The sequence below is a fragment of the Helicoverpa zea genome, chromosome 12 (genome assembly GCF_022581195.2).
Source record: "Helicoverpa zea isolate HzStark_Cry1AcR chromosome 12, ilHelZeax1.1, whole genome shotgun sequence".
NCBI classification, from domain to species: domain Eukaryota; kingdom Metazoa; phylum Arthropoda; class Insecta; order Lepidoptera; family Noctuidae; genus Helicoverpa; species Helicoverpa zea.
Window position 1 is genome coordinate 11,776,435 of NC_061463.1, and position 26,818 is coordinate 11,803,252.

The 26,818-nt window shown below is 34.9% G+C and overlaps 1 protein-coding gene across 1 annotated transcript in view; it reads left to right on the forward strand.

Annotated features, from left to right (window-relative positions):
* The window catches only part of LOC124634845, a 258,449-nt gene that overhangs the window by 211,701 nt on the left and 19,930 nt on the right, over positions 1-26,818 (forward strand). The window contains exons 9-10 of the mRNA XM_047170496.1: positions 21,942-22,050; positions 22,512-22,734. Coding sequence (XP_047026452.1) covers positions 21,942-22,050; positions 22,512-22,734 — 332 coding nt within the window. The remainder of the gene's footprint in view (positions 1-21,941; positions 22,051-22,511; positions 22,735-26,818) is intronic.

Here is a 26,818-nt window from a genome sequence, read left to right on the forward strand (position 1 = left end):
ACACATTGTTAAAATAACTATGTATGTCCGAAAAAAGTTTTCAAGTCTTTCCAAAAACATTACACACTAACGAAAATTAATGCACAATATTAATAAAGAGAAATACTCGATGACTCAGAATAAATTGTTGTCACAATAGTTTCCTAACATAACTTCTAAAGCACTTACAATTAATTTCTCTCCTGTCTTACAGATTGAATTCCCAAAACAACCATTAGTATATTTGACAAACTGCCAGTTCACACACTGAACAGCAAATTAATAAGGTCTAACCCAAGTTACATTAATCTAGAATAGACAGGCAAAGGTGCCTAATTTACCACACCAGACACGTACCGATGTATTTAGACGAACTTTCTATATACGAGTATCTATACTGGCTTCCGCCCGCGGCTTCGCCTGCATCAAGTTCGGTTATATCGCATTTCCAAGAAAACTCTTCAAAAGTCCGGGATAAAAGCTATCCTATGTTCTGTCTTAAGGTCAACGCTATCTCTGTACCAAATTTTATTAAAATCAGTTCAGTGGTTTAGACGTGAAAGCGTAACAGACAGACAGAGTTACTTTCGCATTTATAATGTTAGTAGGGATGTCTGGATTTAGTATATCAGCCAAGAAGGCCGCTGAATCAGCCGTGATTAATTTGGACCTTATTTGTGTGGTCATAAAAGCTAATTTGGATTAAATTCGCGCATTAACTAAGTTACTCATCCAATATGCGATAAATATTCATAAGGTTTGTGGTTTGGTGTCGGTTTATAGGAATAGGCGATTACAAAATCAAAAAAATACAATAAAAAATCTTTTACTATGATGGCCTGAAACACAGGTTTACATAAACCTAGCTCGGGCAGGTCGCTTTAATATCTTAAGTCTTTGTTAATAACAAGTATTTAACAATTGTGTTAATAATAGTATAAGTAGTAATTACCTTGCATTATTTATTTATTTATTTATTTATTTATTTATTTATTTATTTAATGCTTCTGCACATTTCGTACAAGGCGGACTTAACGCCATAGGCGTTTTCTGCCAGTCTACCTTTGGGTGGTGGAGAAAAAGCTGTGGTAGGTGCAAAGTTTTTGTTAAAAATATTGTCAACAAAGAACACAAAAATATATATATACAATATATATATAAAAATATATATATAATTATATACATACCTAAGATTTAATTATGAAATTACTGTGGCTTATTATAAACCATCTTTTGTAAAAAGTTATCAATAATAAACAATAATAAGCAATTTATTTATTTAATGTTTTGTCAGATATTTATTCAATTTATTTTATTTTATAGAAGGTCAAAATGTGTGATTCGACTACGACAGTTACAAAACTGCTATAAGCTTAAAGAAATCGTAAAAACTCTATTATCTTTGTCATTTTACCAAAAAGACGTTCATAATTTAACTCCCGTCTTCATACAATATCCATGTCGCCTCCCTTCCTAACTTACTCAAATCTTAGCAAACAGATATCAAGTCCGTAATTAGTGAAGCGACGCAACTTCGCATTTACTTTTAAAGTTAGCTCTTACGCCACATATCCGGACACAGCTAACATAAGTTTAAGTTGAGGGTGTAACTAATGTGCTTACGGTAAGTTATTTAACTTGTAATGTGTGTACGGTCAGCGTCGAAATTGACTGAATAATAAAAAATTGTAGAAGTGCCGTAGTAACGTAAAGGGTTATAATTCCTTAACAAGGCCAAAGCCAAAATTTACTTAGTAAAACATTCTACTTCTTAGTAAAAAAAGTGGATGAATACTTTAGTGCACGAAACGGTGTTTTTAAGTTTTCACTTTTCAACAGCTAGTTTTGAAGCTGACAGTCACTCCTTGTAAAACACCGGTACTCAGCTGCATCTGGTTAGACTGGTAGCCGACCCCAACATAGTTGGGAAAAGGCTCGGGAGATGATGACTTTTAAAGCTGACTATACCAAAGTGCCATTAAGTAAATCGAGTAGAGTTTCAATTGCTTCAGTAACGTTATTGATTACGATCGGTATAATTACGGTTACGTAATCGATTACCGGAAGGATTCTAATGAAGTACGAACGGGAATTGAACAACGAATTTTAATTAAAAGGGTACTGTTATTAATAGACGCGGAGTTCGGTGTAAATATTTTGTTATGATCTCTTATGTAATTTACGGGAAATAAATAGAGGTATAAAGATATGCATAATAAAGAATTAAGTATTGACATACAACAACTTAAAGAAAACATTTAAAAGAATCAGAAATGTTATTTTCAAAAATGTACACGTTTTGTTACCATTAGCCCGAAACTAGACAAAGCCTGTATCTTGGGCGCTAATTTAGAGAGTGTTTAGAATTAAAAAATACTTTAAATGCCGCAATGTTTGTATAGTTGCAGATATTATATGCAAAAATCCTTTTCATCTTAAAAATATAAGTCGTTACATAAAAACACAGGACAACCATTTTAAACGTAAAACATTGTAAACAAAACGAGACATTGTATTACTAGGCCAAAACACCAGATTATAAATAGTAGGGTTCATTCATACAGTTCCTCACAGTTTAATGTGTACAAAACCTAGTTTGGCTTACTATCTGAATAATACATGTCTGTGTAACACGTCGAATCTCGTCGTAAATCGCTTTTTGATGTTCGCGTCGAACGTCGTTCTACTTTATCTATGAGGCGGTATAATGTTGTCTGTGGCGACAAATCGGTTGCTATTACTATGAAAGTTGCGCGTTTTTTGAAGGAAGTTAGATGAGGGATGCAACTTTTTGACAGTTTTAGTGGAAAAAGAATCTTATGTTGGAGTGTGTGAAATCTACATATACATATTTTATTATAGTTTTGTTTGTTTGCTTGAACGCTTTACTCAGGAATTCGTTCGAGTTAACATTGTTTTAGTTTAAGATATTTAACACATTTATTTGTAAAGTTTTACAAGCGTCCCAGCTAAAAAGTTGCCTATGTCTTTTCTCAGGCTACTCTTTATGTACCAAACATTGAAAACCGTTCAATAGTAAGTTTAAGTTAACAGACAGACTAAGCTACTTTCGCATTCGCAAGGATAATAAGAACATAAAAAGCCATCTATTTGAAGGATCTACTGAGGGTTGAAGTCAAACGGAGTTCAAGACGCCTGATGAAGGGTCATCTCTGTGAGTGATCGGCGTCTCGAACAATTGCTACTCGATCGATGATTGGTGCTCCATAACTCAGCTTTTGACTAGGCCTTTGTGGTTTATGATTGTCTTTATTCGAAGATTATTCGTATTCCAAGTAGGTTTATCTTGGACACCAATGACCGAGCAAAGGTGAATGAAAACATCAATAAATCTAGGCAATCTACCTACAACACGCCTTCAGCAAGTGTGGTGATCAATGCTAATTCCTTCTCTGAACGGAACTTCTAGGAAGCTAGTGACACTATATTTTTTATCAAAATAATTTGGCATGTTGTGTCAAAGTTTCTCCCACATTTTGATAACAACTTAGAAGCCTGCTTAAAAATCACTTCTCCTTTATTTTAAATGTACTGTACTGTCACTTTTTTGCGTAAATATAAGTCAGAAACTACTTGTACATCTTCTATGATATATCAGACTAATATCTTCTCTCATTTGTCCGCACGTCACCGCGTATAGTCGCGTCCCCGCGCGCCGTCGTGAGTCGCGATAAAAACATACGATATCCAAGTGATGGATTTATTACTTGAAGGAAATAAGTTTTTATCTTCATTGCTTCTTGATAATCTCACTGTTGAACGATGAGAATATGTTGCTATTATATTGAAGCTGGGTATGAAAGTGAATCGTTCTTTTATGACGCACTTTTTACTGTTCTTAAAGTTAGAAAGGGTAAAATATTACCCCTACTTAAGCGTTTGTTACCCGTGTACTGTTTTTTAACATTTCCAAACAGTCACAATTTAGATTTTTATTAGATGTTGTTTACTTTGTTTAAACTGCGGTGCTTTTAAAATTTATAAATAGTTTATCGTTTCACAGTATCTAACTAGGTACCAATAATATCGGAATTTTAAAAAAGACAACTAATATGTTCAGCTAGCTTTTGCACCACCGAAAACTATAAAGTAAAAACTCACTGAAACGCAAACTTCCTGATTTACAAACCAACTATTACCCAAGCTAAAACCTAGGCTTATTTTTTTCCCCTGATCTCTTTCGTGGCGATCATAGAAAGACAGTCATTTGTCGCGCTGTCAACGCCCCCGTTAGCTCTCTCAGGAAGATATCACGATAGTCACTGATGGATTTATTACTACTCAACTAACTTTATATCCCCAACGAACTAGGAAAATATACTACGAGTTTTTGTTAGCCTTTGTACGTAATAAGGCTAGGAATTAGGATATATTTATAGGTAAAACGTTTTTAACCGACATCGCGAAAAGAGGTTTTTAATTAGGTTTGTATTTTTCATTTTTGCTCAGTGAAATGCTTTACAAAACATATATGTACTATGGTTTTTGTGCCTGCTTTAATGTACTTATTATTAAATACTTTTAATTGGTACAAAGATTAAAAATACATTAATTTGTGCTTTTATCCTAGAGAATGAATGCAATATAGATTGACTTAAAAGTACAATATAAAGTTACATAAAGTTACATATAACTTTCTTCAGAACTTAACAAGTATTCCAGAACAGGTATTATGGGACAAGTATTGCCTTGTCACAAACACAGTCCTGCACAAAGGGATTCAATTACCTGTCTGCTCAACGTAGACCAGAAATCTATTGAGAATACCATTGTCGGACAATACAACCAAATTAAGACAAATATCAGAACATATGATATGTCATTCGATTTGCCTAGATATTAAAGCATACGCATCACAATTGATCAAATAAAAACGACTCCAATAACACATCATAAGTTATAAAACTAACGTAATATCCCGAACTAAATCGAAGGTAATATACCAACATATAAAATGGCAAAAAATCACCAGTTATAAGGTTTGTCCTACATCAGCAACTCGCAATAAATCCCCGATACGACGCTAAACGATTACATTCGACTGTAACAATAAAAGAATGAATAAATTCCTAAAGGAGAGCGCAATTGAACTTGTTTTCTGAGATCACGTACTCGATTTCTTACAGGCTGTGACGTCATCGTTCGCCAACTTATATTGTATTTTTTTTTTGTGAGAGAAAATGTGTCGATGTTATAACAGTGTTTCAGTGAGTTTTTACTTTATGGGTGGTGAGAAAAGCTAAGGGCTTTTATTGGTTGATCCATAGAAGGATAAATCTTCTAAAGCTCCATGATCCATCCATTATCTGTTTAAACTTTAAAGCATCTAATTTTCATTTTTAGAGTCATTAAACGTTTTTTTATTGTATGATAACACTACACGCTACATCCTTTTAAAGTTCACAACATATAAATATTGCAAATTATTGTATATCCCATCCTACTTTCTAAAACTTATTATTAGTATCCGAAATATACACATAAATAACGTTTTAAAAACATAAAAACACTTCCTATTCTACTCAGTAATCTACTACACCATTCTACATCGTCAAAAGCCAATCAAGTATTTGTGAAGTCAGTAAGGGACCCACAAAGGACCTATAATAACATTAGTGTTCCAACCAGAATCAGTCGTCAACCGCTCAAGTTTTCACTATGTGGCCGATCAGACCAGACTTGCGGTGAGCCCTAGTTTATCGAAACGATACAGTTAGGTCTTATACAAGTTAACAACCAATAAGCTTGATAGAGGACTAAGTTTTGGCCATGTAAGTATATAAGGTGGATTGATCATTTTGTCTAAAATATTGGGTTAAAGACAACCAAAAAAAAAACGGAAAGAGTTTGATCTAAATCAAAAATCGTTTATTCAAACTTGGCTGTAAAACAGCACTTTTTGAACGTCAGAAATTTTACAAAAGACAGCCCCCAAAACGCCCACCCTTCACCACTTCCTAAATGTATGTTTTTGCTGGGATAAAGAGTTGGTGCAATAAAAAGTGCGATTTAGATAATAATAAAGGGGATTTGCGTTATGTATTGTTGGAAAAAGTAAGTTGAAATAAATCCTATAGCTTGACAATTCGCAGCTGTCAATAAATGCATATCATGTAAGTTCCTGTCTATCGTAAACATTATAAATAATTTTACATTAACAAACAAACGAGGCTTGCAGATATTTATCCGGGAATATGCAAAATTGAAATGAAGCATAAAACTTCAGGAAAGTAAAAACGTACTGTATATAAAATGGCTGCATATATTTCAGTTCATTTAATTCCGAAAGCAAATATTTCGGCTCGACGATAGTATAATCTCGACGAATTAATTTGTATGCATTATTAATAAAAACAGGTGGTGCATTCTGTACCTGCTTTAATAATTTTGTCTTATTTTTTCAGTTAATGAGCTAAACTTAAGTTTCAACAAGCATGTATGTGGATATTTAAAAAAAGTAGCTTTTGCACCCGCACAAAATAGCTTATAATAGCCTCCTCAATAAACGGACCGGGCGGTGATTCTTGAAAACAAGCAAACAAAAATACTTTTCAGCTTTATAATTTAGCTTTGTACAGATACATATCGTGAACATGTTTAATTTTAACCACAATATAAGTAAGACATGTTGAAATATGACTTTGAAGCTCCACCATTAGAGCTGTGTTAAAATTAAGTAAGATATAAAAGTAGCGTAGTTTCAGTTTGGCCTACATCTGATGACTATCTAGGTTAGCTAAAATAATGGAATACAAATAAAGCCTGAGACCGCTTTCGTTGCGTTTTACCACAGTTTTGTAAGCTCACTTTTAAATTATACAAAGTAAAAGTTCACAATGAAAAACTATTCTGCAATTTTAGGCTTGCTCAATTCGTACCCATAGGACGAATTATTTCAGGGATTGACTTAACACAGAAATTGTGACACATTAACAAAACATAACTTTGTCCTATTTTAATATTAAACAGATCTAGCAACCCTAACTTAGTACAAAGTTTATTATAGACCCCGTAAATTGGTGAAAACTGCACTAAATTGCATTACGTATTTCACAACATGAACATACAGACATCGAATTATTTCAGGGATTGACTTAACACAGAAATTGTGACACATTAACAAAACATAACTTTGTCCTATTTTAATATTAAACAGATCTAGCAACCCTAACTTAGTACAAAGTTTATTATAGACCCCGTAAATTGGTGAAAACTGCACTAAATTGCATTACGTATTTCACAACATGAACATACAGACATCGAATTATTTCCTATACACAGATGTTTCAATTGTTTCTTTACAGCCAGTTTCTTCATCAAAAGTTAAAGCCAAAGTTAAAGTCAAAGTAATGTCTAAAGTAAAAGTAACGGTCAAATTCAATTTTTCTATTAGTTTTGCTGTCACTTTAGCCTTGAAAAAACGTATTTGACCGTTACTTTTACTTTAGACATTACTTTAACTTTTGATGAAGAAACTGGCCGTTAGACATATGAACCACCCATACATGTTCCTATAACTCGACAAACACCACAGCATGACTAACAAACCGAGTTTTGCTCTGAAAACTAGACTGTAACAGACATCTGTTGAAACTGAACATTCGTTACTGGAAATCTCGGAATTAGTGAAGGCGAACAAAGCTGCGCTATCGATATGTGCGCTAAATAGTGATGTCTGTAGCTTTGTATCTGTATTTGGAGTTACCATGTATTCAAACATCGAATACTGGGTCACGTAGAATTACAAAGTATTCGTGGTTTTTTTATCTATACTAATATTATAAAGAGGAAAACTTTGTTTGTTTGTTTGGTTGTAATGAATAAGCTCAAAAACTACTGGACAGTTTTTAAAAATTCTTTCACCATTCGAAAGCTACATTATCCACGAGTAACATAGGCTATATTTTATCCCGGTACAGGCAGCAGTTACCACGGGACGCGGGTGAAACCGCGGGAAAACGGCTAGTGGTAAATAATCATGATTTTGTATGCTACTAATGGTTCTTCATACAATAAAGATATATGAAATTAATGATCCTATTTAATTTAAGTACCTAGATTCGCCGTAGTCTAGTGGTTAAAGCACCTGCCTCTCAGGTACAAGTTTTCTGTTTGACCAGTTAGACCAGGCAAGTACCGAAGCAATTTTTCTAAGTTAAACACGTACTTTCTAAATGTTTCTAATACACCAATGGCTGAGTGAAGACGATGGAAAACATCCAATCCTGATAAAGATAAAGAAAAAAATATCCTAACCTATCCAACAACAATTGAAACCGAAACTACCATTTCGTTAATAAAATAAATGATAGTAAACAAAGCCGATCTATCGATACATTCATTAAAAGTGGCGTGCCTTACTGCGGTCGCTCGGTCGATCTGCGAACAGATATCGAGTAGTTAATCGCATCATGTCAGTATTCGGACACGCAGACGTGCGGTATCGATAAGATATCGATCTTGATTGAGGTTCAAGGTGAAATAAGGGTAAAATATAATTATCTAATTGATTTTCATGTTTTTTAAATTGAGAATGTTAACTGAATTGGTCAGCATGCGATGCGACGTAAAACAGCTACGTACAAAACCTATAGGGAGAAGAGAAAATTTACACTATGCGTGCAATTTCCTGGTAATGATTGAATGACTGCACCCTGCGTACTAAACTATGGGCTGATAGTTGGCACACCGATTGGCTCACAAGTTATTTTAATCGTTCATTCAATCAAAAATATTTGTCGGTCGACTAATTGATATGTCAAAATATTTCTCGTAAATTCGCTGTATTATCAAATATTTAACAGGTTACCTTTCCACAGATCATTTAAGCTTAACTAAACCTACAAATCTAAACATAAACTAGACTAGATTAAGACCTTCAACATTACTTCGTCCGCCAAGCTTGGAATCTCCACAGTCTCGGTTCAGCATCTGTGCTTGGCAGCTCGATTTACTATATTGACTCGGCTTCAGTCAGTGAAAATCGACTACCTACAACAGTTTGTAAAGCCTTGGTTAACATGTGAGAAATGAAGTTTTCAGGTGGTATACGATTTTGTTTGCAAAAATATAGTGTTACTGTGTAAGTTATAACTTTTTATTGTTTTGATTTACGGAGTATTGTATCTATTTTCGTGTGTGTAAATAATATGTTTAAATTATTTAAACCAACTCATAAAAAAGTTATACTTGTTAAAAAACAAACTTGCACCAAAATAAGTATTCCACGCCCTAACCCCAAACTGCGACTGTGAAATTTTATTCCAAAAGCAACAACCCGTTATATTTCGGTGTCAGCTGAAAATCCCTGACAACTCACCCCCGCAAAGGGTTAAAAGACCTGGCGTTATAATTTAGCGCAATATTCATGACGTATATTTTATTTTGCGTCATAAAATGGACATTTATTGCGAATGTTTTTATACCAGAGGCTTTTTGCGTCACATATGGAGTCGTATCTGAATATTTTGACGAAGCATTACATTAAAGTACGTGATCTGTGCAAGGGCGCAGTAAAAGTGTGCGTAAATATTTTAGGGTTGAAAACAAATGCTTTATTTGCTCGGAGTGTTTGTAGTTTGGATACAATATTAATGTTTATGCGTTGACTCGTGCCTATAACTTACACCTCGCCACTTTTAAAAAAAAGAAAGACTTTTGTGTGGATTACAACATATTACACCAATTTTATTCGGTTGTCCTAGTAAGTATAGACATAGTGCAATCCAAGCTAAACTATTTATGAGAATTTCAGTAGACCATGATCACATGAAAATAATATTGTAATATTGTTAGTTAAGCGCAAACAATTGACCATGAAGAAATAAATAAATTCGAACTCACATTGAATTGTTTGTACAAAAACCGTAAAGAAAAAAGGCTTCTCTCATAATAAAGTCACCAAGTGAAGTGCAAATAAGTTCACACGAAGGAATTTCATCCGATAAATATATCAAAGCGCTCGTTGTACTCGCTCACTCGTCACGTCTTGTTATCGTCTCATTCGGACCTCTTCGGGAAACTTCGTAAGACTTCGTAAGTCTTTGTAACTCGATCGCGATTGGCATACTTTTAAATAAACGAGTAGAGATTCGAGATTAGATATTAGGTAGAAATGTCTAGAGTCATTTGCATTTAATATTTCTGTAAATAGAGATCTATACTAGTCTATGTATATTAATTTATAGGTAGTCTGTACTTTTTGTATCAAGGCTCCGAAACTATTGAACCAATCTGAAAAAATCTTTCACTTAGAATCTACACTATCCCCAATTGTAGGTAATTTTTCCGGCTATAGTTCGGCCATTCAGAGAATGCGTTCCTGACACGTCGCGATTGAACTGACGACGTAACTACATTCATTGATTATTGATATAATAATGTTGTTTTAATGCTCCTCAATTGTTAAAACGGTAAACAACCAGCAAAAATATTTTTATCGTAACTGCAACGCCATTGCAAAGTTACGTCGTCAGTTCAATCGCGACGTGTCAGGAACGCATTCTCTGAATGGCCGAACTATAGTTACTTATATTATCATGTAACATTCTTTAATATTTACTAACGGTATGATACAGCATTACTTGTTACTTAAAACATGTGATTTACGACTGCTTATCTCAAAGGTTTAACATGTCCGCGAGTCACGGCGCGGCGGTCGGCTGGCCTCAGTAGCCACGCTGGCGACTAGGACAAATAGATCGCAGTTATATGATAAAGCTTTTGTTTTGCTTTCATTCTTTTCAACACATTTATTTTGTCTATCTGCGAGTATAACCAAGGTTGGGCAGTTGTACTATGTTTTGGTATAGAAGGTTAGAATAAACTGCATTTTACATCGACGAAGGCTCTATAGATTACTTTTTATCAGGGTCGCTAATAAGTAAATGCATATCTTTGAAAAAGTTCCCATTAATGTCTAAAGGCTTGATTCATAAAAAATACTATTTTGATTTATTATTCTTTACTTTACGAATCATTCTAAACAGAATAACTGTTTTCATGACCTATAAACGACTGATCCCATGAAAATTAGAATTGAGCAAACATAAAAACGTCATTTACTTTTCATGGCGAGAGTCTAATCTCCATAATCAATATGGTACCGAGTCGATTCATAATCGAGTCGTATCCGAATACGGATGCGATGCGGATGCGATTTAATATTCGCTGGCTGCTGTTTGATATGTCGTCAATGCGATTGTAGGACCATCCGCTTGTTCGATAAAGAATCGATGATTGGTCCGCTTGCCGCTTGCCTTTTGCTGGTCGACACTAGTTTGTGAATTTCCCGATAATAGTATTGGTGGTCTGTGTGTTGTGTGACTGTTTGTGTGTCATTGTCTGTCCGTTTTTCCCGTTTACTCAACAAAACAATAGAACCTTTTAAAATTTTTGGTATATAGATAGTCTAGAGAGTCATTTTTAAAGTAAGTATAAGGCTAAGTTTCATCCGGTTGCGTAAACAATTTCTCTACCGTGGAACCGCGAGAACATCGCTAGGTTTAAATTCTTGAAAGAACTAAACACTAAAGAAATAAATAACATTCTCTTGAATACTCTTACTGGACCGTATCTTAGTGTGTTTGTCGCCGGTCCCCGCACGTCAAGTAACAAGAATAGACGGATTTATCGACTCGCAGCCGTCGGGTAGCCAGTGTTACTGGTGTTTATTCCGATCTCATTAGCTGAAGACGGTTTATCCGGCCATTGGAAATATATTGGCTCAATGGTCTGATAGTCACTTATTCTCGATATGTAGAAACATGGAGATAAATAAGTGCGGGTTAAAATATTTGCTTTATTTTTTATTATGTATTATTTATTCAACATCTTCTTAGTTTTATTTTAAAATTCATAGCCAATGTAACAGCTGTCTGCTTAATCTTACCGTCTTACGAGACTCTCAGTATCTTAGATATATTCATGCACTTGAAGTATGTATCTACATATACTGATTTAGTTATTGTGCCGTAACATAAGTTAATATTAATGTAAGTGTCTGCAACATAAAAGTGCCGAGTTAGCTAGAATAAGTTAGATATAAGTTTTCATTGTAAAAGTGTTTGAATTGATTTAGTACATACTGGACAACCGAACTACGAACATGTGTTTCCTTTAACCAACCCAATTCAACGCACCATATCTCCTTAAAACAAGCGGAAACTAGATACTCTATCATAGAACTAGAGCTACTAGCCATAGTATGGGCTGTGAGACATTTCAGGCATTATTTGTATGACAAAAAATTTAAAATTATTACTGATCATAAACCTCTTATTTATTTGTTTAGTTTGACCAATCCATCGAGTAGATTGACCAAATTCAGATTACAGCTAGAGGAGTATGATTTTATTATAGAACATATTCCAGGCAAACAAAACGTTGCCGCTGACGCTTTAAGTCGGATATACATGACAAGTTCTGAATTAAAAGACTTGAACCAAAAAGTTGTAACCGTTTTGACTAGAGCACAACATAAAAAAATAAATATAAATCAAAATATTATAAACACGGATTTACCAAGCCAGAACTCATCAGATGAGAGGCTTGATCAACCTCAAGTCGTAGAGATTCTGAAAAAACCAACAAATGGAATAGAACTTGTAATATGTTCATCTTATAGTTGCTTTATGCATAAATATGCTGATAAGGACGTCATTAAGAGTAATTCAGGCAATTGTATTTATGTGCCTGCGGAATGTTGTATGTATCTATTTACTCGATCGTCATCTACTTACGAAGTGCTGATGAGAGAAATAGAATTTTTATGTAAAATGATAGGAATAAATGAGCTCATTATTGTAAAGTCGCAATGTATTAAAAATGACGTTAATATGTTATTGAAAGAAGTTCGACCGTTAGAGTCGCCACGCTTTCTTGTAATTAAAGACGTAAAACGTATTACTAATCAAGACGATAAAACCCTAATTTTAAACGACTTTCATCTTTTACCTACGAGTGGCCACGCAGGTATAAATAGGATGACAAATAATATAAAGAAATATTATTTTTGGAAAGGTTTAGACAATGACGTGAAGAATTATGTTAGGAAGTGTAAACATTGTCAAGTAAGTAAAATAAACAAACATGTTAAGGAGCCGATGGTTATTACGACAACATCCTTGACAGTCGTTACGGGTAGTCAGAAGCCAGTAAGTCTGACACCAGTCTAACCAAAGGGTATCGGGTTGCCCGGGTAACTGGGTTGAGGAGGTTAGATAGGCAGTCGCTTCTTGTAAAGCACTGGTACTCAGCTGAATCCGGTTAGACTGGAAGCCGACCCCAACATAGTTGGGAAAAGGCTCGGAGGATGATGGTTATTACGACAACGGCTAATTCTTCTTTTGAAATGATAAGTTTAGATTTAATAGGTCCTTTAGAAATAGATAATTTTAATAATAAGTATGCCTTAACACTACAGTGTAACTTAACGAAGTTTGTTGAAGCCTATCCACTGCAAAGAAAAGACACGGAAACAGTAGCTCAAACATTTGTCGAAAACTTTATTTTACGATACGGGGTACCTAATACTATCCTTACAGACCAAGGAACTGAGTTCATGTCGTCAATTTTTTCAGAAATTTGCAAATTACTAAATATTACAAAACTTCAGTCTACGGCTTACCACCACGAAACCATAGGTGCATTAGAAAATACTCATAAAAATTTAGGAGCCTTTCTTAGAATCCAGTGTGAATCAAATAAACAAGATTGGAGTTCATGGTTACCCTACTGGTGTTTTGCTTTTAACACAAGTGTACACACTGAAACAAAATATACGCCATACGAACTCGTTTTCGGAAAACTTTGCACTTTACCAAGTAATCTTCATAACGCATCTGTTGAACTACTATATAATTATGATAGTTACCCATTACAACTGAAATTTAGAATTCAAAAAGCACAAGCAGATGCTAGAGAGAATATTCTGATAAGTAAGGAAAATAGGAAAATATGTTATGATAAAGATATAAGGCCAGTTTCATACAAACCAGGTGATCTGGTATTGTTAAAAAATCAGGTACGAGATAAACTTGATAAAATGTATTTAGGCCCATTTGTTGTAATTGAAGATTGTTCTCCTAATGTAAAGATTTTAAAAAATAATAAAGAATATATAACTCATAAAAACAATACAAAATTATTTAGATGTTAATAAAATTTAAAAATGTATGCATGTTTTTAGTAATATTGTGAAAAAATGTAATTGTTGATACATTTTTTTTTTCTGTAACCGAGGGGGTGTAACAGTGTACTTTTTGAGGGGAGGTGAAGTATGTATCTACATATACTGATTTAGTTATTGTGCCGTAACATAAGTTAATATTAATGTAAGTGTCTGCAACATAAAAGTGCCGAGTTAGCTAGAATAAGTTAGATATAAGTTTTCATTGTAAAAGTGTTTGAATTGATTTAGTACATACTGGACAACCGAACTACGAACATGTGTTTCCTTTAACCAACCCAATTCAACGCACCATATCTCACACTCGCTGCAAGTGCTGTCGGCATCCAGCTCTTAAAACGTCCCTTTAAACTAAATTGCACTAGCTCGTGTAAACCCAGTACTAATCCACCTCGTTATTAATTAAAACAACTTTGTTAATCATATTTACTGTGTTATTGTTTGCCGCGCCAGATGAAAGGTCACGTGGATTAGGGACACGTGCTAATCGTGAACAATTTGATGTGGTTCGCATGACACATTTTGTAATAAAGACAGTGGGTGTCTGGTTGGCATTTAGGAATCCCACGTGTAGTAACTAGCATTTCTAGTTTTGAAAGAAAAGAATCACCCCAAATATATAAAATTGAATATAGTAAATATCAAACACTGACCACTGTAAAATGTTTTCAAGTCTGTTCCTGAGATTAGTGCGTTCAAACAAAAAAACTCTTCAGTTTTAAAATATTAGTAAATGCTGAGTATAGGTATAGGTATAGGTAGTAAAAGTATATGCCGACCTATTATAATTCACTGTTGATAGCAGTAAATGCGCTATCTAGGTGTAACATACATAGAAGTTTAGTTTCTACAACTTTGTTGCATGTTACTGCAATAGTACTCGTTCTTCAAACATTCACACACACATAATGATATATTGCCAACTGCACTTTACAGCGCATCGCGATGTTCCCCAGTAATGTCGGGAGTAGGTACGCTAATGCATTTCCGACGAACCGCCAGAAATATAGGTAACATGATAAAATATTTTATTACTCGACTATGCAACTGACAGAATTATTATTGAATATGTAACATGAAATATTTTTAAAACTTTAATTTGTACTGCTATATTTCACCCGTTTGCTATAACAACTAATTCGCATATCCAAGTAAAGAGAAGTCTTGGAAGACTGGAAGACGATAAATGAGCTAGGTAACACGGAAATATTTTTTCAAATCGAATCAGTTGTTCCAGGGATTAGCACGTTCAAGGCTTCAAACAATCTCATCAACTTTATAATATTGATATATATTTGTATTTTAATTCATAAAAAATAAGACTGAAAAAGTAACCCGTCTTACCACAAAAACTTTTAAACGTCAGTTTCAGACTTGTCTAAAAAAATGACAGATTAAGACGTTGAAATAAGGTCCATTTTGCAGCCACAATTTTTTTAGACAAGTCTTAGACACATGTTTAAGTTTTTGTAGTAAGACCAAAACAGTTTTGAATAATAAACATAAGACAAGAAAAATCTTCTGCACGTTTTTCTGCGCGAACCTTTTCATATAATTTTCTAACTTCAAATGGAAAGATATTGACTTAATGATTCACAGACAGAAAGCAAACATAGAACATTATATACATAGAAACAATGTGAAAATGGGCGGAGAAGCAAGGCGTGCCGAATAAACAACGAATGTAGCTTTTAGTGTAGTGGTTTAATGTATTTGTCATTAACACACACGTTTTGCACCTGCGAAATCCATACTAGTTAGTCTGGATGTAACACCTCGTGAAACCACATATTTATATTAGTTTTTATTTTAAATATCAATATCTTGAAACAGTGATGGGATGTAACTCGTATCTCTTCAATACTCGTTCATCTCGAACGACTATCATCATCATCAATTGTTTATTTTAGGTTCAAAAAAAATATATGATTCTATCCGTCAGTTGCACAACCGTCCATTAAAGTTAAAGCTTCATTAAATCTACTGCTAACACTTTTTCATCTTTATCATTTTTATCTTGTTGACAAAGAAAGAGTCAGCCATATATTTAAAGAAGCTTTAACTTTAAAGGGCGTTTGTGCAACTGACGGTGTGCCTATGTGCTAAGTATGTTAGCATAACACATAAATAAATAACTTCAACCTACAAACTTTTCTAGATCGTCATTTCTTTTGCCAAAGACTCCCCCACTATTGCGTTTGCGGAGTTTTCAGTAGTTATTTAAAACTTAGCAATAGAAGAAGTTCATATTTTTCTAATAATGTTAAAATAACATGGAATAAAATCTCATTACAAATAATTGGGTTCATTCAGTCGCATTTTAAAATAATAATAAACGTGAATACATGTACAAAGGAAAAATAAATATAAATGTGTTTATAAAAGCGTATCTGGTGTTTATTTCCCTCGTATTTTTCTTTTACGAGTATATTCAACTCTTTATTATCTCATATTATATGTTTAGTGTATGTTTAGTGTAGTAATGAAAATGTAACTTCAAATCCTTACTACCATACATTCGATATTAACACTGTTTGTCACGCTTTTAAGCAAGAACTACTGTACCTATTTAAATAAAATTTGATGTACAGTTAGTCCAAAATCTGAAAAAGAATACAAGCTACTTTTTATCCGGGTGCTGGAAATACCTCTCAAGATGTGGGTAGTACCATACAAGGTAAAGCTAGCTATAATATATCCCACCCAAAACAAAAATGTGAAAGACTGCCAAGTTCGATAATATGGGAATGCTTCGCCTATAAAAGAAGTGAGATCTGAATAAGTACCAAGTTCCATACACATACCTCAGTTAAAAATAGTTACTTTTTAATGATGTTACTTGGCAAGTTTTCACACACCTTGTTATAAACCTACTAAGCGCATGAATCAAGTATTTAATTTTCTATTAAAACTTGCCAAGTAACATCATTAAAAAGTAACTATTTTTAACTGAGGTATGTGTGTGGAACTTGGTACTTATTCAGATCTCACTTCTTTTATAGGCGAAGCATTCCCATATTATCAAACTTGGCAGTCTTTCACTTTTTTGTTTTGAGTGGGATTTCATTTATTTTTGTAAGGTTGTTTATTTTATTTTTTTCTTATGATGAAGTTAGTTAAAGAAATGTCTCATTTATACTATCTTTCAGATTTTTTAATATGCACTATGTTTCTTACAAAGAAATGAACTAGATTAACTAAATGGACTAGATCTACCAACTGACTGACATGACATGTTATCATATATTATGTTCGTGGATCAAAGTTACACATTCGTTATTTTCGAAAGTGATACACTTGGCCGTTTTCAGATTTTTACTTTACTTTGACTAAATACAAACCTTTGTAACGAATTTCAGATCGGTACGACCATTCGAAGATATATTATATAAATATAGATAAATTTAGTTCGTTTTAGTTCCTTAGGGGTATAAATTTACACCGTGTATAAAACACCTTCATTATTTTGAAACCGACTCACACTTGGCCATTTTCAGATTTTTTCCTTTACCTTGACATAAAGACCTACTTCCATGCCAAATTTCAAGTCAATACGACCATTGGAAGTGGTCTAGGTTTTTGATGAGTGAGTCAGTCAGTCAGTCAGTGAGTGTATAGTAAAAATAGCGATTTTCTGACGTCAATATCTCAAGACCTACAATAGGTATATTAATGAAATTTTGTATTTTAGATAAGTGAGGAAGTCTCAACAAATACTAGAAATTTGATATGCGTAAATAAAATAGATTTTGAGTTACAGGGGGGTCGAATTTGGCCCGAAATGGTTCGTGTAAAGGCGCGTACGCACGTACGAACACGAACATAGCGAACACAAACACCAGACCCGAACATTTGGTTCGTACGTATGGACGGCATATTCGAACACGAACGCAAACATAGTTCGAGTCGAGTTCGCGAACAACAGTCGTAAACTCTATCTTAGTAGCCATGACGGCGCCGTTGAAAATTTTCTTCGTCGGCCATGACTGGGAAACTTAGGGATGTTTTTAATAATAAACATAGCACGCGAATAACCTTGACGGCTACTCGTCGAGAACTGAGGTACGGGTAGGACCTCTGCCGCGCCCGCACCCCGCCCAGATCTAGGTATACGAACAGTTTTGTTGCGTAAAATTTATTAAAGCTCTTCGAACACCGTCCATACAGAACACACTACAAGGATCGCCGCGAACATGTTTGACGAACAGAGTGTTCGATGTTCGATAGTGGTACGCACGTGCGAACCAAGTTGTTGCATATCATGTAACGCAACAAATTTGTTCGTACGTGCGTACGCGGCTTAATATAACCCACGGCCGGTGTGTCGCTTTTTTTGCTCGAACTTGGCGGACACACTGCCGTGTGTCTAGAGGCTATAGTATCTACAGTTAAGTATGTGCTACTAACTTCATACATGATTTGTATGTATTTGATACTTCATACCCACCTCGCATTCTCCGCCAGATGTCGGCCGCAAATGCGTTTTTGATGCGTTCCTTCATACCATCTGCATTGCCAACACGTCGCTACTATGTGCACGGAATTCTGAAATATTATCTCTTTATAATGTTGTTAGTTGAAGAGGTCGTGGCTAACTTAATGCCGCGGATCGATCGGTCATAAGGTTAAGCAACGCTTGGCGCATACTCTTCCGTGGATGGGTGACCATCTTGTCATAACGAGTTCTTCCGTATTTCGGAAAGCACGATAAATCGTTGGCCGGGCTGTCATTTGAACATCTTTGGCAGTCTTTTCGGGTAGTCAAAAGCCAGTAAGTCTGACAACCAGTCTTACCAAAGGGTATATGGTTGCCAGAGTAACTGAGTTGTAAAGGTCAGATAGACAGTCGCTCCTTGTAAAACACTGGTACGCAGCTGCATCCAGTTAGACTGGAAGCCCACTACTACATAGTCGGGGAAAAAGCTGGGCAGAAGAATGTTGAATGTACATAATTTTAGAAAAAACACAAAGAAAATATTTGCTGTGTGAACGGTCAACAGAACTGAAATAAAGGCCTGGACTGGGAAAACTGGTAATGGATGTTACGAGTTTTCAGAGTAGCTACGTAATACGCAAAGTCATTGTTTTAAATTGCTTTTCCTTATGAAAGAAAATAAGTACTTTGAACCAGTTACAAATAAAGAACTATATGCAGTAGTAAAATATGTGAAAATAAGACCTTATGTAGCTGTAAAAGGTGCCCTGGCTATTTAAATAGACCTAGGCATACTATCCGTTACGTCTTCAAACCTTCCAAAAGCTACAGACTTTCTTCTTCCGAGCCTTTTCCTATCACTGAAAAATATCCTAACACTAAAAATTATACAGTATCAAAATACGATAGTACAAAACTGTGCCAATCTAGTTTCACTTAGTCACAGATATAAAGATTTATGTGCGGTCTACGTTGCACACACATGTCGTCTGCTGACATTGAGCTCAGTCGCGACTACGCTCGCAGGACGACGAAAAGTCAGCACTTTTGTCCAACCAAAGATATAAGACCTTACTAGATGAGCTTGTTTATTTTGTGTCGATTTCGGCTCTCTTCGGGTGATTTCGGATTTGTTCGGGTTTCTTGAATGGGGGAATAAAATGAGTTCTTACAATTTCTGGCTTCTTTTGTTTTTATTTTGGAAGATTTGAGGAGGATTTCATTGTCAGCGACATTTTTATGCATAGCTAGAAGTGTTGGTTTAGTTTTCTTGGAACTTACAACTTAGTCAGTTTTATTTGGGATTTTCAGCCCAAAGTGAACGATTTTCGTGATGTAAGAAGAAATATACGTATTACTGGGAAAATTGAAATAATTGTTATGATCAAGAGAAAAGTATTTTAATACCCAAACAACAATTTTTTTAATGTATTTCTGATATCCAATACGAAAGGTTATTTAATATTAAAACATAGACGCAAAAACCACCGTTATTTCATTCATGTAAATGAAACATAATGGTGCATAGGAAAGGTGTTCTACATTTATTTGTGGTGAACCGCAAATCAAATTTTACAACCAACTTCATAGTGGTCGGATAATAATTTATAATACATTTACAGTTGCTTGTTTACTCTAAAATATGTATTATTTTGCGTACAAGAGTTAGCACTCTAAATTACTATATTTCGACTCCTGAAAATATGTTATTCTAGCGTACATTTTCTTTTGAAAATGTTTTGAAATGTGATGATATGAAAATTTCGAAATATACCATAATTATTTAACTAACTAACAGGAATTTGATCAAAATTATTATAAGTTAATATTAACGACACACAATTTTATCTAATCTGCATGTTTTTATCCTTATTTTGAGAAAAGAAAAACAAAATAATATTTTAATATCATTTAAATTAACTTTTCCGTAATTCTGTATTAACTTACATAATTTATATTTTAATCATTTTCATTGACAGTGTTTATTTTCAACTTCCCTTTCACACGACAACCCATATATAAATCCACCCACTAACCTCTGAACTAAAAGTGAGTTCACAGTAGACTTCCAATTCTCCGTAAAAGCTGACTAATTAATATTTTCATGGGAACAACATTACGCAACTGGGGTTACGTAAGACGCCATTATCGAGCCCCATTAGGCCATATAATACATGAGTTAATTTAACATTGAGAGCAAACTTGAGTTGGAGACAAATTGTCTGGGTGTAGGCAGCTTTGTTTTGGAATGTAGACGAATCACTAGTTACTAGTTACCAATATAGACGTTTTATCGTCAATAATTCTAGAGGTATAAGTGTTGGTTTAGTTTTCTTGGAACTTACAACTTAGTCAGTTTTATTTGGGATTTTCAGCCTAAAGTGAAAGATTTTCGTGATGTAAGAAGAAATATACGTATTACTGGGAAATTAAATTAATCAAATACTCAAATAAGTAGTTTAAGTTTGTATATATGCATAGTGTGTACAGTATATCAATTGATTTATAAATTAAAAATATTTTTATATTCAATAAACTAAAAAAAGACTGTCAAAAAAAAAATAATTCTAGAGGAAATAATTAATTACTGACAGCCTCATTAGTTTTGGCAATATACCTATGTGTTGATTTATAAGGTAGGGAACATGTATGAGAATCTTTGGAGACTGAATAACATAATGTTATGCATTATTAAATAAATAGTGATAAATATCGAGCATTCTATATATAGGTTTATATAGGTACTTTATTAAGTAGATGTTATTTCTCAACTTCTTTGTATCTTTTGTAAAGCACTTCTAAAGATTTGATAGTCTCACAAAGTCGATTGAATCTGTTTCAAGTTTTGAAAAGTAATTAATTGAATGAAACTAATTCAATTAATTAATTAAGGGAATGTTTTTGAAATAAGTAGAAAGTCCAGACTGAAAATGTTTTCAATGATACAGCTTTCAGTAGAAGTCTTTATTAAAAGCATTACGTTACATGTTGTATATTTTATTTTATTAATGGGTTTGGATTATCAGAAGACCAATAAAATTCTAATTCTGATAAGGGATGTCAGACTTTTACTGACAAAATCTATCTCTTTTTCTTCTGGAACGCTTTGAATACCACAGCCGCGATATTTCTTTCGCGTTACTTCTATTATTAATAATTAAGTTATTTGTTATTTTCGCTAAAAATGCGATGGAATTATGTGCCAAACTCTGTGCTAAAACTGCTATACCGAATTTCCTACGATAATAACCAGGAGCACTCGCATACCCAAAAACGATATTCATTACAGAATGATAACATTTACACTTTTGTCCGCAGCTGCAGCTACGACTACCTGGAGATCTCTGAGACGGGCGTGGACAACAGCAGCGAGCATCACGAGTGGCAGCTGCGAGACCACCAGGAGGCGTTCAGCTCTGATACAGAGGTGAGCACTTCAGGATATGAGAGCGAGGGTTTCTCAATTTGTTACAGTAACAGGTGGAATACTTACTTGCAAAAGCTTCTTTGATAAAATCTGCTACTCTTCGAGTGAGCTGCAGGATTTGATCACCTAACAAACCCAGTATCAGAGTTTTCTCAAAACTGCCTGAGAGACTCTGGCGGAAAATTACAAAATGGGGTACAATGATATAAGGCTGGTAGCCACATAAATACGTGTATACTTTGAGAGTCCTGTGCCTTATGTGGTATAACAACTAATGAGTCGTCTTGTTGAAATGTTTGGCAGTTCTCTGTACGTTTAAGAAAAAGGATAATATCAATTAGGTGTTTTGTTTAGCGTTAAAGGTTAATCATCAGACAATTTCCATCATTTTCCTCAGTTATAAATGCCCCGTTTTGTCAAAGTATCATTATCATTTTTTATTTATCATCTCTATCCACCAGATTTGGGAAGAAACAGAAACCCAGCTACCCGAGTCAGACTCCATAAGCGCAGGCTGGATGCGCGACGCCCACGCTTTGCGCGCGCGCCGCCTGTGCGGCGACTGGAGTGGGAAGCTCAAACTGCTGCGGTACCAGTCGAGAGGGAATGTTCTGCGTCTGCGCTTCAGAGCTGACCACTCCAGGCATTATGCTGGGTTCCGGGCGAAGGTCACTGTTACTGATTGTGGGTATTCATACTTCTTATATATTGTCTAGCAGTACTTATTGTAGCAAAGTACATATTATTCTACATATTGTGGCCTACTAGGCCTTTAAGAATAACGGCGGCTGTGAAAGACAAATGACGTATGTCGACGTTAGAGCTGTCTCCACTCATGCCGTGACCTTCAGTTGATTTACTTCGTGGGTAATTTGGTCCACTGAAAACCCTTATTTTATACAGTGGTTAGTAGAAAGTGCTACCTATGTAAACGTGTCCGTTGCGTTAAATGAAAGATCTTCTTTAGGGCTTTATTTTTATTTAAATAGAAAATGGAGTAGTCAACTCACCGTACTTTTTAGCATTTCCTACTTATTTCGTACTTTATATAAGTTTTTTATAATAGAAAACTTGGTAAGTACAGGCTGAAAACTCAGCATTCCTACAACAAATAAAATGGATAAGACCTAGTCCATCTGAAACTTCGTCTTTTGAATAAAATTGTACTAGGTACTTATATCTACCGTATCGTACAAAGGACTTGAAGATTATTTCATCAGAACTTCACGGAATGAGCTCACTATTCCAATGTTCCCGCTGAAAAAAATCTCCGCGTGTTTCGTTTTTCAATTTCAACTTTTCGCTCTGTTCCGTGCGGACGCCGGAACGGAACGAAACGTCTATACGACAAATAAAGTTGCAAACTTACACCTATTGTGCTACTACCAACACCTTTACCACCTGCACATAAAGTTTAAATTCGTTCGACACGAACAACAATAGCAACAAAGTTGTTGATGCAGTTAACTTAACCTTATTAGTGGGAGCATAAAGTCTGTTATTGAATGCGAGCGCGTTAGTAAGTTTGTCAAGTGGAATGAGGCAAGTTGAATAAAGCGCAGTCTAGTTTTAATTAACCACGGCTATGTAAGACTGCGTTCGGTTCTGTTCTACAGTTTTTTGTTAAGAGTTGTAGACTAGTTTCTTAAGGGATCGATGTACAGTCGAGTGCACTAACTTGGACTTACCCGAGTTCTGGTGTTGTCAAGTAGCCGCCGATGAAGTTTAAAACAGCTAAACAAACTACAGAACTTTAAGATTAGCTTCCTCAGTTTTGCATGTCATCAGGCGTGAAGGCAGGCGTTACGAAATATCCAGATATTTTAAACCTCTTTTCTGCGCATTTCCTCATATTAAGACATACAATGGTTCCTTTGTATTCAGAATATTTGAAACAACTCGTGACTTTCAAAAACTTATTTAGGTGTACCTAGATGTCTAACACTATAAATATGATGATAGATACGATGCACATCTTCTCCAATGCGCGGAATTCACATCATACTGCATAAAATATGCAACACTGTCATACCCGATGCCGCATATGAGATACACGTCTGAAAACATATCAAGCACTAAGATCTATTGAATTTTGTACTAGACAGCGAACGAACCTGTTTGCATCTCCGTAGGTGACGCATGAATCTCATTCGACTTTTATATTACCTATAAAGTTGACACACCACATACATTATACGTCTAGGTGTCCTACATTATTATATAGGTTTTTAAGTAGATATATTTTTGTAGACCGATATGACTTTATATGCATTTAAGTATTTAGTGTGAATCTTGAAATATCTTAATCCAACGCCTGACTTTGCCGTTGTGACCAGTGTTATATTAGCTAGCAGCTAGGTGTCGTATAGGTGGTACTTTCAATATACATATGTTTCTAGGCTGATAGATATTATCTATATGCAATTTTTGTCTGAAATAATCTTTATGTAACACCAGACATTGCCGTTGTGCCTAGTGAATATGTTAAGGCTTCAAAAACTGGGTCTGCCATTGATTCAATATGTAATTAGGATTTTTAAATCCAACAATATCACACAGCTCTTAAAACCCTTTCGCTATCCATTGCCACTGCAAACGAAAAGCACACATCGCTTCAACTATCTAACTATTTAATATACACCGTGCATGTTGCGACAAATTATGTGGGCTTAATCAGCCCACCACGTAATAAGCTCAGTTCGAGGCCAAAACTCTGAACAATGATGGCATTAACTGCAGCCAAGCCGTATTATATGACCAGAGATAATATCGCGTATTAGACCCACGAATTATAGCAAAAGTCGGCAAGTCAAATTGGTATTAGGTTAGGCGTAATTTTGGCGAGTAGGTACTTTATTTAAGTTTTTTTTTTAAGATTTAGTAAGCTAATTTGGATTCTCGATTTGCAAACTGTTTTGTATTGCGAATTGCGATGGATATTTCGCCCTTTTCCGTATCACTTCTGTATCAAATTACAATGCTTTTATTGATTTTATTTGGTCTAAGATATAAATGGACCAAAATATATCTACTTACCTACCTAAGTCCTACATAAACCTACAAGTCCATACGAGGAATAAATAGCTGACACTAGGAAAACTGACGTCAATACCGTGTCGAACACGCCAACAATACCTTGATCTGTGACGTGATTGATTTGTGACAAATCTGTATGCACGAAAGTGTGGTCATGACTGAGATGTAGGTGTACTTGCTTAATTTGATTTAAATGTAGGTATGTACTGCCTAAGAAGACTTTTGTCCAGCATCAGGTGGCTTTGTTGTGGTCTCCTGCAATTTTAATTATACAGAAAATATTAGAAAGAGGTAAAACTGATCTGTGTGTGCCTCCATCAAAAATGAAGTTCAATAGAGAAAATCAATACAGATCCCGGGAGACAAAGATTTACTACGACTGCAGATACTAACAAAGCTTCATTAATCCTCATTCTTCGACTATTGTTTCACGAAACAAAATCGATAAGCTCGAAGCACTCGCTCAAAATTCAAAAGTCCGACATCCCATTGAGTGAACTAAATTCATAACATTTCCTCAACTAAAATTTGAATAGCGATGCAGAAATACCTTTCGTTCGCGAACGAGTGAATGGATGAATGAAACTAGTTAACGAGGGGGCGCATTTTTGCCGACTTTTTTTTTCTGGAAGCTGAACTGTTGAACATAATTTGATCTAACGAGCACCTTTGATACGTCGGTAAAAGCAAGGTTTGAGTACATGTGTTGTGTTTTAAGTGCTCGCTGTATTAAAATTTTATTTTTGTGCGAGAGATAGTAGAACAGTCGATGCTTGAGTTGTAAAGGCACTGTTAATTATCATGACGTACGATGTCAAAGCTTTTGTGATGGGTGGTTGAGTTTAAGGCTAGAATTTACCATTCTAGCGTTACCTATTTCTCTTGTTCTGATAGTTCTGCAATAGCTGTGTGCAAGTTTTATACACATACAAACAATTGAATGTAGGACACAGCGCTGTACAAAGCCTCTTCATATTTGTGTCAATTTAATAGTTCGAGCCCCAGATACGCCATTTTAATTAACCTAGATAATTTCAAACACATTTCCATTATGTAAACAATAATGTAATTTTGCAGCGACCGTCATAATTGCCGTGGCCCACACGTTACGAAAATCGGAGCAGTAACAAAATTAATCAGCGATGTCCTACGAGGAATTCTCAATTAATTATTCAAAAAGGAAACTTAAACAAAACAAAGCCGGCCTGAGCTTAGACGTTCCCTTTTTACCGTCATTTAATATTTAGAGGGGGCGCGTCCCAATTAAAACTCAAATTGTACAGCGTGCGAGAATCAGTAGGCTAGTGTTTAAGATGTTCGCTCTATGTTGTTGAGGATAGGAATCTTAAAGCAAGCTTGGTGTAAAACACACTCTGTGGGTTACCTACAATGTAAGGTAAGTATCGAATCTATGTAAGTGATACTTTCAGATCAGGTAAAATGAGTGCATCTACACACTTTAAACTGCAGAATTTTTTTATAACGAAGTCACGTGACTGGTTTCTCTATCTTCTTCTGTTTGAATCTGGTTTCATTCAGAGTAGGTAATTATCGAAGTGAAAAACCTCATGAAATTATTTTACTTTGGCCACGTTTATCCAGTTTTAAAGCTTATACCATTTGCTTAATAGTATCCGGCGATATACTCAGTCAACAATAAATCCATTAATATTGCCTTTACGGGTTATAAAGTCAATTAAACTTCAATTTTCTGGCCACTTACCGCGCGCTG